We start from the raw sequence: 15452 nt of genomic DNA on the forward strand, positions 1-15452 counted from the left end.
TTGGGCAGTACCCAAGTGGGTCGAGCCCCTTGAAGATGCTCCGAGCGTCTCTCCCGCAAGCGCCTGTCCAGCTGAATTGCTAGTGAGATCAGGTCTTCCAAAGATGCGGGGGCCTCTACCCGAGCCAGTTCATCCTTAAGGGCTTCAGACAGTCCGTGTCGGTACTGGTACTTAAGGGCTGCCTCATTCCAGTCCGTGTCCACGGCCCATCTGCGAAAGTCCACGGTGTAATCCTCCACAGGACGTTTATTCTGTTGTAAGGCGTGCAGAGCGGATTCAGCCGTGACTGTGCGTTGCGGATCCTCATATAGTTGGGCCATGGCCTCAAAGAAAGAGGTCACGGAATTCAGGGCTGGACTCTTTTGCTCCAGGAGGTTATGAGCCCAAGTCTGGGGCTCTTCAGCCAGCAGAGAGATTATAAACCCCACTTTGACCGTCTCAGAAGAGAAGGTTCTAGGTTGAAGTGCCAAGTACAGAAGACATGCGTTTTTAAAAGGCCTGAATTTTCTTCGCTCCCCACGAAAGCGTTCAGGAGTGGGGACCCTGGGTTCAGGTGCAGTAGCCATAACTGGTCCTCGCGGAGAGGAGACAGGCACCGAGCTGGCAGGAGGTTGATTGGGGTCAGCAGGAGGTGGTGAGCCTGTGAGATTTAATACTCGACCCTCCAGCTGGAAGTAGCCATCCTGCAGTCTTTGAACTGCTTGGGTCAGACTGGAAACTTGCTGACACAGTGCCTCGAGCTGGGAAGCGCCTCTGTCGGCCTCTGACATGGCTGGATTATACTGTCAGATCACTGGATGGAGGCCAAAGTGCTGAGAGGGCTTCCCTTGCAGCTCGGAGCGAATCACCCCTGGAAGTGAGACAGGAGGTGACGCGACCCAAGTAGCACTGGATGTTTGTGGTGGTGCAGGTGGATGGCTGAGAGGGATATCCGGGTCCCTTCTGAGAAGCTCCAGTGAAAGCAAGCAGTGCAGTGGTAAATGCCAGGCCGGGGGTCATACACATATGGTCAGTCCAAGTAACAGCAAGCCGGGGTCAGTACACAAGTTATCAGGCAGAAGCAGATCCGTGGAGCAAGCCGGGGACAGTGCACAGGTTTATCAGGCAGAAGCAGGTCCGTGGAACAAGCCGGGGTCAGTACACAGGTTATCAGGCAGAGACAAGTCCATGGAGCAAGCCGAGGTCACAACAGGAAACAGGAAGCAGGAAACAGGAAGCAGGAAGCCGACGATAATCCAGCACTGGATGAGAGGGTGAGCGATCCTTAAGAGGAGGCTGGGTTGGTACAATGTGCGTCATGATGCACGCAGATGCGCACTCGCCTAGATGGATCGTAGGCTGCACAGCGGCGTCTGAGTCCCTGACAAATGCCTTTTCTAACTCTGGCAGGTTACAGTCTGGTGGAAAACATAGTTTTGAAGTTAGTTCTGTTTCTGTTCATAGTTTCTGTTAGTCAAGAGAGGAGCGGTGGAGAAGGGGGCTGCCTCAGTAATGCATTTCAAAATGTTTTTAGTCCTCAGCGCCCAGGGCTGTCAGCTTCCACATCCCATCGGCAGCGTCTGCATCATATGGTGGGAGATTATCTAGGAGCTAAAACAGACATGGAGAGCTTTCCAGTTTATGATCCACTGGGTTACTGGGTCATGAGAATCGACGACTGGCCAGAACTTGCCCATTATGCAACTGAGCTGCTAGGCTGCCCTGCATTCTGCGTGCTTTCCAAATGGGCATTCAGTTCTGCTGGAGGTTTTTTGACAGAGTGTGCGTCTGTCCACAGACTCTGTGGAGCAGCTGACATTTATCAAAATGAATCAGTCCTGGATTAGCAGCAGCTATCAGGCACCTGATGCCAATGATACGGATTAAGTGCTTTCTGGATGGTAAAAATATTTTTTTGTTTTTTCAAAAATTGTCAGCCTTTTTTTTGTTTATAGCGCAAAAAAAAAAAAAAAAAACAGAGGTGCTCAAATGTCACCTAAACAAAGCTCTATTTGTGGGTAAAAAAGGATACACATTATGTTTATGTACAGCTTTGCATGACTGTGCAAATGTCAGTTAAAATACCGCAGTGCCTTACGCATCCTGGACACTTTCGGCTCCTACTCCGGGCTCCGGGTGAATTGGGGGAAATCTTCCGTACTATCCCTTACTGGGGCGCCGGTGGCGGTCTCCCCTGCTGATCCTCCCCTATGTTGGGTGGACTCCTTCACGTACCTGGGGGTTAAAGTCACGCGGTGCCCGGGGGATTATTACTCCCTGAATCTCCTCCCGCTTGTGCCTAGGCTACAACAGCTGGTACAGGTGTGGAGGAGGCTCCCGCTCTCGTTGCTTGGGCGTATTGCCTTATTGAAGATGAAGTTTCTTCCCGTGGTATTGTATTTTTTGAGGCACTCCCCTACCTGGGTCCCCCGAGCCTTTTTTCGCAAGTTGGATGGCATCATCGGATCCTTTTTGTGGTCCCCTGGGCCCCCTGGGATAGGCCTGCGGGCCCTCCAGGAGCCCAAGGCCAGTGGTGGGCTTGCTCTTCCTGATTGGCATAAATATTACCTAGCTGGGCAGATGGTATTTGCGAGACGTTGGTTGAGGGCGGATGCGGAGGATTCGGCTACGGTTCTGGAGGCTGCACACCTGGGGTCCTATGAGAGTTTACGCCTGGCATTATTTTGAGGGGTGAGCACCGATCTGCCGTTGACCGACTCCATGAAGGCTACGATCAAGGCGTGGGGCCAGACGGTGAAGCTGGCGTGCCCTAGTTACCTTGGTTTCTCACCTTCTGCCCCCTTGTGGATGAATCCCAGACTTCCCCATTTTTACCACCTCCCGGACCCTGGGGTATGGGCTGCTGTTGGTATAAAGACGTTGGGGGACGTTACCACCGAGGGTGCACTGGTCCCCTTTGACACCTTACGTTCCCGACATGACTTACCCACGACTTATTTCTTCCGTTTCTTACAGCTGCGGCACTCTTTCCAGAGTCAGTTTGCAGATCTCCGGATCGAGCCAGTGCCGTCGGACCTGGAATTGATGTTGACTAACCCTGACCTTAGTAAAACACTGTCTACTGTCTACAAGGAACTGTTCCGCCTCACCCCTCCGGGGATTGTGCGCTGCAAGCAGCGCTGGACGGAGGATATTCCTGACTTGCAGGGGGACGACTGGGATGACCTGTGGACAGATCCCTTTAAACACCTGGTGGCGGCTAGAGATAAGTTCATCCAATTTAAATTTCTCCACAGAGTGTATTATACGCCTGCCCGCCTGGCCAGGATCTTTCCGTCGGTGTCCGCTGAGTGTTGGCGATGTTCGGCTGCCCCAGCGGATGCCCGACATGTATTTTGGGACTGTGCTCTGGTTCAGCGCTACTGGTCGGAGGTCGTCTCCTGCCTTGGAAGGGTGCTTATGACTCCGGTTCCGCTGACCCAGAGCGTCTGTCTCCTGGGCCTGGTGGAGGAGGTGGTCCCCTCGGTGGCTCATAGGACGCTGTTGATTATACTACTGTTTTATGCCAAGAAGGCCATCCTACTACACTGGAAAAAAGTGTCACCCCCTTCGATACCCTTCTGGAAGGGGCTGGTGAACGCTGTTTTGCCTTTGTATAAAGCCACTTACGAGTCCCGTGGTTGTCTCCGGAAGTTCGAGAAGGTGTGGAAGGCATGGGTGGAATCCACCGAGACGGCGGGCTAATTGTGAATGGGAAGTGTCTGTATCTTATGGTTTATTTGGGCCCGCACTCTCACTGGTTCTTTTCTTTCAGTCAGGAAACCTCTGCTATTTCTGACCTGTAACTTTGTGTTCTGATCCAGTTGTCATGTATTTTTTTTTTTTTGTCCTGTACCCCTGGGCCTGGGGGGGGGCGGTCTGGACGGGTTATGCTGTCCCGGCCGCCCCCGGCCCCCTATGCTTTACTCGGTTCTATAGGTAGGCTGCCAGGGTTGGGAGGGTGGGAGGGGTGGGTTGGGAAGGGTTGTTGTGCCGTCCCGCCATGTTAGGGACTGGTGTTTGTCACTGTCTGTATTTTTTTCTTGTTATAAAACAATAAAAAGAATTTTTCAAAAAAAAAAAATACCGCAGTGCCAAAAAGCAAAAAATGGCCTGGTCATGAAGGAAGGTAACTCTTCAGGGGGGCAAGTGGTTTATTTACAGCATTTTTTCACGTTTGTCTGTCTGTCTGTCTATCTATGTATCCTATTTTAAACTGAAGGCAAGGGTTTACATATACTTTAGGTCTAACATGGAGATGAAAGACAATTTTCAAAAAGAAAAGAAAGATGGGTCTTTTCTTATAAAAGATTTGATGGGCAATTTTGCCTGACATTCAACCAGAATTCTTTGAGCAACTTTCTCTCTATTAGTGAAGCAAGATTTGTGAACATTCTTCCAGATTTTCACAGTTCATTTAAGTGGATCCAATTGATTTTACGTTTTTTACTTATTTTCCTTATTCATTGTTCAGACATCACCCACATTTTATATTTTTACCCACATCCTATTTCTCACACATTTCTATATATTTTTATATATTTCCTCACGGTTTTAGCACTATTAGAAACCCCTCACAGGGTTGGATCCCCTATATTATTGCACTCACTACATAATTTTACTTGTCACATATATGATGCACTTGACACTTTATTAATTTAGAATCCACAGTGGAGATACATATTGAATACATATTTAGCATCGTTGTTGGACATACGGAACCATCAGTATACTTTGGCAGCGCCATACACCTTCTCTTTACCTTTATTCTTACTATATTTTCAGGAATATAGTGCACAGGTGGGCTGCAGCCAGTATCAAATATTTTATTAGAAGCCTAAAATTATCCTAAGCGCGGATGTTTTATATTTCTCTTTTATATTTCATTTTATTTGTGAAATTTGGTGACCGTTCACCAGCTACACATTTTGTAAACAAGGTAAATGTGATTGTAGTATGCCAAATAAATACTGTTTGAATGTCCCTTGGATAAATAGCAGTAAGAAACTCACTGTGTGAATTTGCCAGTAAATCCCTTATAAATATACCCCAAAATGTCTACAAGGAAATCACATTTATTAGGCTAAAATCTTTTAGTATGGCTTGGCTGTTCAGATATAATACATAATAAACTTAATTTTTGGTTGGACTTTCAATATAAAGGAATCAAAAGCAGTGGCATTAATTTTAGTTATCCTTAAAAAAAAAAAAAAAAAACACCCTTAAAACAGTGTTCTTTTTTTTTATAAAATTATACCAGTATCACATACTTATCATTGGTAAATATTTCTCCAAGTGGTTTCTTCAGGACAAGGAATAAAATGAAGATTATCAGTGTAAATAAAGCTGGAAGAAACAAAGATTATACAAAGTACATGAAGTGCTGGATTCCACAGTCAAACAAGTCTACAAAGAACTCTCTAATATACGACAACATTTAGGATGCTCTGCCACAACAGAACTTTAAAGAATTACAATTATTTCAGCATTTTATACATTGCTAAATGTATAGTTTTTTTTTTTCTTACTCACATAAGACTAATAAATTGTTACATGCTGGGACCAGATTTCAGCTACTTGCACTTTTATTATTTTATTTTTTAACAGAGTATAAAGTTAGGTGGTCTTGATCATGTCAAGTACAACACAATATTTGAAATGGGGCAATCAGAAATATGTAAGTGTGGCAATCGGGGCAATTTAAATCCCAAATCCAGCTAAAACATTTTATTTTTGTAGCACTACTCCCATGGGAGCTGCTGTGTGTGGGTTCCCCTGGGTTACCATTACCAACAACAGAACAGTCTGGCATTTTTCCAAGTGTTTTACCTCAAACAAGAAGCAGTCCATTATCTTTGGTTTTTAAGTTTTATTTGGAACTTGGATAGGAGAAAGGAATGAGTGGGATACTCCAACGTAAAGAACTATGAACAATAGGCTGGGACAACTTGAATAGAGCTGAATAGCGCTGATTAATCCTGTATAACGCTGAGTAACGATGAATAGAGCTAGTCGCGGCTAGGCCGCTGCTTCAATTTTCCCTTGGCTGTGAATGAAGTAATAGAGCTTCCTGAGGTAAAATGTATCCTGAGTTAAGCTGTACTCTGAGGTAGACTGTACTGCTGAAAAACTTCAGGGCCCTTCCTGGCACCCCCTTTGTCCCTAATCTTCAGGGTTAACTACTTGGCACCCCCTTTCCTGTAATAATCTGTGTGAGCTGGCTCCTAGATCCCCTGACTTCTCTGGAGTGGTCTCCTCTCCTAGGCAGACCCTTGAGCAGATCCCTCAGTACTCACAATACTGTTTTTCCCAAAGTCTTCTGTCCAACAGCTCCACTGGTCAGCACACTGGATCCTCTGCAGCCCAGCTCCACACCAAACAGGCCAACTGCCTGAACCAACTTCAGGCATCAACAGGCCGACTGCCTGAACCACCTTCCTCACATCAGCAGGAGGAGAGACAGCCGTCCACCTCCTCCTGGGACTTTGCTCCCGCCAAAAGATGCCCTGTCACATGCTCCCTCCGTATTTATGGGCAATCCCAGGATGCACTGCCACAATGTCCACCCACATAAACTCTGGTGCGCCATTGGTTAGGTTTCCTCCACTGTCCAACAAGCTCCCTTATTGGATCAAGTGGGGAGACTCCCTTAGACCCAATAAATCTCACCTGGAAGCATGTGACAGGCTAAACTAACAGATCTGGCTCTCCTGATAAGCAGAACAGAGCCACCAAATGTGTTTTCCTAACACCTACCTAGGAGGGTGCTACATTTTATTTTGGGTAGAAGAAGGTGGATTAGAGCCTCTGTTTGGTTTGTATTTCTGTCTGTGTCCGTGATAGTGAGATGTATCCTCGCTTTTTGCCAGGAGAGAAGAAAATCTCAGACACAGGGGCACAGGGACATAGAAAAAAAATAAAAGCTATTTTTCAGCATGAACTACAATTTCTGACAATGTTTAGTATAAATATTTCTTCATTCATGTGTCTTTCCAGAGCGCAGGGAAGTGAAAACAAGTGTTACACAGATATAATCTTACAAATGTTTTCATGCACAGTGATGCCAATATAACATGTACAGAAACAACAAGAAAAGCAAATGGAGAGGAAAAAATGGATTTTTGTAAGATCTTACCGTAAAATCCTTTTCTCTTAAGCTCATTGACAGACGTAGTCTTCTTGATTCTCAAGAGCTGGGTTATGTTGTCTCCGCAGGAGTAGGACTAGGCAGAAAGACAAAACGTTCTGGCTCCACCTTAGGGGCAGTCCCTGAGGGTATATCCTCCCTCTCTCTGCTACAGGGAATCAGTTCTGTTCTAAAGCAGTAACAGAGAATTTAACCCAACCCAACTCAATGATAGAGGGGCGGGTACTACGTCTGTCAATGAGCTTAAGAGAAAAGGATTTTACGGTAGGATCTTACAAAAATCCATTTTTCTCTATCGCTCATTGACAGACGTAGTCTTCTTGATTCTCAAGAGCTGGGACATCCAGAAGCAGTGCCACAAATGAGGGGTGGGATTGACAAAAATCAAATCCAATCTAGAAGGCCCAACCGGTGCCAAACTAGAAGTTTTAAAGGCTCATTATAAACAAAGAATGAGACTAAAAGAAAAATTTCCAACGGAAAAAACCCTCGAGGCAGACCACTGGTCTCCTCAAATGGCGGCCTGCAAAACCTTGCGGCCAAACACGGCATCAGATGATGCCATTACATCAACTTTATAATGTTTTGTAAAGGTATGCACCGACGACCAGGTAGCCGCCTTGCACACCTGGACCACTGACGCCTGATGGCGAAAGGCCCATGACGCACTAAGCGCCCGAGTGGAGTGCGCCTTAACAGGGAACGGGGGCTCCCGACCCTTAATAGAATAAGCCTGTACCACCGTTTGTCTGATCCATTTGGAAATGGTCGCGGCAGATGCAGGCAACCCCTTTTTGGGTCCATCCGGGATCACAAAAAGTGAATCCGTCTTGCGAAACGAGTCTGTCGTTTTTAAGTATACCCTGATCGCCCGGACCACATCCAAGGAGTGTAAAGCAAACTCCCGAGGATGACTGGGCTTAGGACACAGGGAAGGTAATACAATTTCTTCATTCAGATGAAATTCTGAAACCACTTTTGGTAGGAAGGATGGATTCGGACGAAGAACCACCTTATCTCTATGAACCACCAGATATGGGGAACGACAAGATAATGCGGCCAGTTCTGACACCCTGCGTGCAGAAGTAATAGCCCCCAAGAAGGCCACCTTCTGGGACAACGTAGGTAGAGGAATCTCCCTAATATCTTCAAAGGGAGGTTTCTGAAGAACCGACAATACTAAATTAAGATCCCAGGGTGGTAACGGCGCGCGCACTGGCGGAGCAAGATGTCGCACCCCCTGGATGAAATTCCGCACCAAGGAATGAGTAGCCAAAGGCTTCTGAAAGAAGATAGCTAATGCTGAGACCTGACCCTTGATAGTACTCAAGGCCAGTTTCTGCTCAACCCCTTGTTGCAGAAAAGCTAATATTCGACTAACCGAATAAGACCGTGGACGGAACCCCAGAGGTTCACACCATGCAATGTAGGACTTCCATGTACGATGATAAATCTTTCTGGAAGTCGCTTTCCTTGCTTCAACTAGAGTAGGAATAACTGAAGCTGACAATCCCTTGTCCTTCAGCACCTGGGTCTCAATAGCCAGGCCGTTAAAGCCAGCGATCGTAAAGCAGGATGGAAGATCGGTCCCTGAGACAGTAGGTCCTCCCTGAGAGGAAGTCTCCACGGGACGTCCGCCACCAGTCTGACCACGTCGGCATACCAAGCTCGACGAGGCCAGTCCGGAGCTACCAGAATTACTGGAATTCCTTCCTCCTCTATCCTGCGAAGAAGTCTTGGCAGTAACGCGAGAGGAGGGAAGGCATACATTAGCTGGTATTGCCCCCACGGGGCGATCAGTGCGTCTGCGGTCTCTGCTAGAGGATCGCGGGAGCGAGCCACGAATCTCTGTACTTTCCTGTTGAATCGTGATGCCAACAGATCCACATCCGGGGTGCCCCACCGTAGGCACAACTGGTGGAAAACGTCTGGATGGAGGGACCATTCCCCCTGATCCAGAGTCTGACGGCTGAGATAATCTGCCTGCCAATTCTCCACCCCCGGAATGAACACCGCAGAGATCGCTGGAACAAATCGTTCCGCCCAGCGAAGAATGCAAGCCACTTCTTTGGCCGCTCGGACACTCTTGGTGCCCCCCTGGTGATTGACATAAGCCACGGCCGTGGCATTGTCCGACTGGATCCGAACCGGGCTGCCCTGGAGCTGCTCGGTCCAGTGAATCAGACAAAGTCTGATCGCTCTCAGTTCCAATACATTTATCGGCAACCTGGATACTTCCGGGGACCAAAGTCCCTGGACAGATAACTGACCGAGAATTCCTCCCCATCCGGATAGACTGGCATCCGTGGTCACTATCGTCCAATATATTGGCAGAAATGACTTTCCCTGGCTGAGCATCGGAGACCGAAGCCACCAGACCAGAGACTCTCTGGTCTGTTTGCTCAATCGGATCTGATTGTCCAGGGATTCCGGATTCCGATTCCATCTGAGAAGAATCTCTTGCTGAAGAATTCGGGTATGGGACTGGGCAAATGGGACTGCTTCGAAGGAAGCCACCATCAACCCCAGAACCCTCATGCAAGTCCGAAGGGAAGACCAGCTGTTGGATAGTAACAACTGGACTGCTGATTGAATCTTTCGGAGTTTCCCTACCGGAAGGAAAACTCTTGTCCTGACTGTGTCTAGAATTAGACCCAGATATTCGAGCCTCTGGGTGGGAACCAGAAATGACTTTTGCTGGTTCACCAGCCACCCGAATTCCTGTAAAGAAATCATAGTAATTTCTATGTTTTGTAGCAAGGTCTGAGGAGACTCTGCATGAAGCAGAAGATCGTCTAGGTAACCAAGAATCGATATGCCTCTTTGGCGCAGTAGTGCCAACATTGGGGCCAACACCTTCGTGAAGACCCGAGGAGCCGTGGCGAGACCGAAAGGTAACGCCACAAACTGATAGTGGTTCTCTTCTACGGAAAAGCGTAGAAACCGCTGATGTCCTGCGAAAATGGGAATGTGAAGATATGCGTCCTTGATGTCTATGGACGCTAGGACATCCCCTGGATGCAGGAAGGCTGCTACTGTGTGAATGGACTCCATTCTGAATTTTCTTATGTTGACAAAAGAATTGAGTGCCCTTAAGTCCAGAATTGGACGCACTTTGCCCTCTTTCCTGGGTATTGTAAATAGGTTTGAATAAAACCCCTGAAAACGTTCTGTCCAAGGAACGTGGACTACCACTCCTTGTTGTAGTAAATCTGTGACTGCTCTCCGCAGATCTTCTAAACGATCCGGGGATAGTCGAATATTGGAAGGGAAGAATCGCGCCGGTGGGAGAGATCGAAACTCGATCTTGTACCCTGACCTTATGACTTCGCAAACCCACTTGTCCGGGATTCTGGAAAGCCATGGATCCGGGAACCGGCGAAGACGTCCCCCCACCCCAGTTATGGGTGGGGGCGCACCTTCAGGCTTTGGACGATTTATCTTCAGGTCTGGCGGGGGCGGGCTTTTGTTTGCCCGACCAACGACCCCTGACGCCTCCTGAAGGAGCTTTGGAGAACTTAATTTTTTCACCCGCGGGACGAAAAAACCTCTTGTGAGCAGAAAAAGAAGGCCCTCGTCTTTGACGAGTTCCTTTACCTTTAAAATTTTGCGGTAAAAAGGTGCTCTTTCCACCCGTGAGATCCTTAATGATCTCATCTAAGTTGGCTCCAAATAGACGCTCTCCTAAAAAGGGGATATTGGCCAATGCTTTTTTGGAACCTTGGTCGGCTAACCAACCTTTTAGCCACAGTGTACGCCTGAGAACCACTGCTGAGACTGATGCTCTCGCCAATAATGGAGTGGCGTCTAACGCCGCATCACACACAAACTGTAATCCCTGTATCATTTGTTCCAACAAATCTGATACCGCCTGAGGGACCTCTTCTAAGTCCCGGCGTAACCACTTGGTCCATTCAGTTACAGCCTGCGAAACCAGACCAATAGCTATTATAGGTCTGAAAGCTGATCCAATCAAGGAAAACATGGTGCAAGACATAGCTTCTATCTTGCGATCCACTGGATCTTTAAAAGACGGAGCGTCTTCTAGAGGAATAACCGTGGCTTTATTCAATCTAGCGATTGGTGAATCCACCACAGGTGGTTCTGTCCATTTCTTAATGAGGGTTTCCTCAAACGGATAACGCCTGTTAATGCGTTTAGAAATAGTAAAAGTGCGTTTTGGCAGACGCCATTCTTCTTCGATTGGATTGCCAAAACATTTGGGCAATGGAAAACCTTCGCCACTTTGATGCGTTTTTTAGTCCCAAAAGGGATTTCAGTTTCAGCTATTTCCGACGGAATACCCTGTAATCTTAAGGTTTCTTGAACAGATACAATGAGTGCGTTTACCAACGCTTCCTCTCTGGCTATGGCTGATGCCGAAACATCCTCCTCACTGTCTGAAGAGACAGTACCCGAGACACCAATCCCAGATGAAGTACCTGCAACTGCAGAAATAGGCTCAGAGTCTGAATCCGAGGTTTCAGATAATAAGGGGTTAGGCGGGGGTCGCTTTCTTGCGCCCTGTCCCTGACAAGCCACTTCCACCCGGGACACAAAAGTTTCCATAATAGCTGACAATGATTCAATCGTCAGTGGGGTGCTGGAGGATCCTGCAGACCCCTCGAGGGGATCCGGAGGAGATACATGAGTGGCAGGGTCCATGTTAATTCAGGACACCTTTGCCAGAAAAAACAAAAAAACTTTTTTTTTTTTTTTATGTGTCTCCCCCTAGCGCAATAGCGCCCCTCAGAGTACCTGCTTCTCGTTCCCCACAGAGAGAGAGAGGGACCCCCAAGGCTCACCAACCGATGCAGTGAAGTTTCCAACCAACTGCAGTCAGCGTCTGTCTTTTACAGACTGGAAGGAGCTGTTGCTTTTTCCCGGGTAGAAGGACGTGGCTCCGCCCCCTGTGTACGCCTTCCGGCGTTCCCAGCTCTCCACGAGGTAGCTGGGCTCATGAAACATGGCCGCCCCCATACAAGAGACATAAGACTCCAAAAACATGGCGGCCGGCGTGACCTGAGGACATACATGCACTTGGTCTACGGCAAAATGGCGGCGGACCGCCGAAATCGTTTTCCCAGCACATCCACCTGCATCTCTGCTAAGTGGCGATCTATGGATCTACAGGAGATACACTACAAATAAGGTAGGATTATACCTCCTATGTCTGCTGTAATGTTACAGTCTGCTGGGTAGAGTGTTAGCTCTCAAACCAAGTCCACTTCCCACAAACACATACTGTATTTACAAGGGGGACTTTTTAGTGTCAGATATATACTGACCATGTATGGAGGGGCCCATAATTCATACTGCCTCATAACGAGGAAAGAAAAAAAGGGAACGTTTACTCACCATACCAAACCGACAGGCACCCTCTCTTCACAATACCCTCTCCACCGGGGTGGGGGGTTGTGGACCACTCCGGACGCCTCGACTCTCTGGTTCCTGGCATCCAAGCGAGACTTTTAACTCGCAAGGTCAGTCCCTCCACTGGGACTCCGTCGCGGCCGACCCAGCGCGGAGCTCTGGTCTGCACGCGCTCGTAGGCAGAAACCGGGGTGACCACTGGATCTCAACATCCAGCCCGTCGCCCGGCCCCGCATACTTACTTGAATGTGTCGCGGCCGACCAAGCGCAATGCAATGGTCTGCGCGCGCTCGTAGGCCAGCTGGGGTGACCACAAGTGTCGCCCAGTCCGGCGTTTTTGCTTGAAGATCTCACAGGAAAAAACACTGGAGAAAAACTACCTAAAAAATGTTTTTTCTAAAGAAAAAAATCTTGCCAGGACCAAAAGATCCCAGCAAGGAACTTAGGTCCTTACTCCTGACTAGACAGAAAAAAACTGATTCCCTGTAGCAGAGAGAGGGAGGATATACCCTCAGGGACTGCCCCTAAGGTGGAGCCAGAACATTTTGTCTTTCTGCCTAGTCCTACTCCTGCGGAGACAACATAACCCAGCTCTTGAGAATCAAGAAGACTACGTCTGTCAATGAGCGATAGAGAAAGGAATGTTAAAATTAGGTAAACGTAAGGGCTCTTTCACACACGGGCGGTCCGATCAGATCCGCCTGTCAGTTTTTTAGGCGGATCTGATCGGATGCCCCATTCAGCCTTATGGAGCAGTGGATGTCAGCAGTGACATGTCCGCTGACACCCGCTACCATCCGCATCCGATCCTGTCCGTGAAATCCGGACGGATGGAAACCCTATTTTCCATCCGTCCTGGGGATCGGATCGGATGAGAGCGGACAGGTGGTCCGCTCTCATCCGATTCCCCATAGAGAGCAGCGGGGGCTGTGACACCTCCCCGGATCGATCCCCACTGAGCAGCACGGATCCGCCTACGGAGGCGGACCGTGTGAAAGAGCCCTAAGGAAGAGGAGATACAACTGGGAGGGGAAAGAATGCATTAAAAATGTTGTAAAGCCCCAAGGTATTTCCCCCTAATGGATTCTATGCAGGGCTTTTTTTCTCAGAGAATAGGTGCAGGAACTCCCTCTTTTGGACTTACCCCTTGTCTCCACCCCTACATACCTCCGTGAACTTTTCCTTGGTTCCACCCACTACCCACCTCCCAGTACCATCCCTTTTAGAAAATACAGAACAAAGCAACATTTGTAATACTAAGTAATTTGTATGGAATACAACAATAGATCCCCAGCAACAATAGATCCAGCCAGAAACAATGGGCCCTCAGCAGCCACACTAGATCTCCCCAGCAGCAATAAATCCTCCTGCAGGAATAGATCCCCTCCAGCAACAATAGGTTCCTCAGCAGCCAGCATCAATAGACAGTGTAGCACAACCCAGCACTCCTTGCCATTACATACATTCAGTGCTGGAGGTGCCGGAACTGCACCCCCCCCCCCCCCCCCGTTCCCGCTGAAAAAAAGCACTGATTCTATGCATTAAGCTGAAAAACCTTTTGTACTGCAGCTTCACTCAGATCCCCCCCCCCCCCCTTTTTCTTACCTGAGCCTGATCCGATCCATCGATATGCACAAGCTAATGGGGAATATCTGAATATTTTGCAGGGGGCAATTCCTGCACTAATAGGTAATATATGAATATATAGCATAGGGCAATTCCTGTACTAATGGGGAATGTCTGAATAGATTGCATGGGACAATTTCTGTACTAATGGGGCATTAGTACAGGAATTGCCCCATTCAATATATTCTCAGATATTCCCCATTAGTACAAGAATTGCCCAATGCAAATATATTCAGATATTCCCCATCACCTATCCCACAGAGAGAGCACACAGACAAGAAAGTCACTTACCAGTCAAGAACAGAAGTGCAGAGTCTGAGACACATCAGTCACACGAGAAGATGCTGCAGCAGCAACACACAGGGAGGGAGTCAGGAAAAGCGAGCGTGACTGCTGGTGCCTGGTGTGCTACTGTCTGACTCAGAGGCTGTCAGGCACAGGCAGACTCAATGCTGCGGTTCCACAGTGGGAAGAAGACAGTGACGCGCGCCTCACACCAGCTAGAAGTGACGCTTCCGCTGAAAGCACCGCCCTACTACGTCCTATGGACCATTCACAGGAAGCCAATGCAACAGTGGGAGTGTTCGGGGTGCATCGCTCTGTGCCCCAAGGACAGTCTAAAGACTGCCAATGAGCTTCCCAGACCCAGTCACGTGATAACAAAACCCCTCGCTTTCCATAGACATCAGTGTGTCCGGCGCCCCACACACACTTAGGCTGCATTCACACTTGAGCCTAGCGTTTTCGCGCGTTTTTTATACAGCGATTTTTACCGCAATTTTACTGTGATTTTCAGGCGTTTTTTTCAGGCGTTTTTGGAGGCAGGCATTGACATCTATCAAAAACGCTGGTAATCAGCCCAAAAAGAAGCTCATGTACTTTTTTCAGCTACAGGCGTTTTGCTTCAGACATTAAAATGCTCAGATGTGAACAGGGGCCATTTAAATGAATGAGGTTTTACTTGGGCGTTTTGGAACGCTTTTTTGAGCGTTTTTGGAGCTGAAAAAACGCTCAAAAACGCCCAGGTGTGAATGGAGCCTTAACGGAAAAGATCCCACACTAAGGGAACTGATTTATTTTTTGTTGAAGATGACTAGGATGACTAGCCTTGGGGGGGGGGGGGGGCGTCCCTGCGTCCCCGCGTCCCCTATGGACGGGCCGCCACTGCTGTAAGGTTTATTTTTGACATCTGTGTCCCATTAAGGAGATTTCCCTTCACTCCCTGTCTCGTAACCAGAACAGGAGAGTGAGAGAATTTCTGATTGCACCAGGGTCACCAGAACTAGTGGAAGATTTCCTCACTATTCCTGTTCTAGGGAAAATTCTA

General features: G+C 48.1%; 1 protein-coding gene across 2 annotated transcripts in view; it reads right to left on the bottom strand.

Moving 5' to 3' along the window:
* LOC309546467 (multidrug and toxin extrusion protein 1-like) overlaps nucleotides 1-15452 on the bottom strand; it is a 112505-nt gene that overhangs the window by 36476 nt on the left and 60577 nt on the right. For both annotated transcript variants that reach the window (XM_082246178.1, XM_082246179.1), the window contains exon 12: nucleotides 5250-5325. In XM_082246178.1, the coding sequence (XP_082102304.1) occupies nucleotides 5250-5325 (76 nt within the window). The remainder of the gene's footprint in view (nucleotides 1-5249; nucleotides 5326-15452) is intronic.

Source organism: Pelophylax lessonae, assembly GCF_965119305.1.
Source record: "Pelophylax lessonae genome assembly, chromosome: 2".
Classification (NCBI taxonomy): Eukaryota; Metazoa; Chordata; class Amphibia; order Anura; family Ranidae; genus Pelophylax; species Pelophylax lessonae.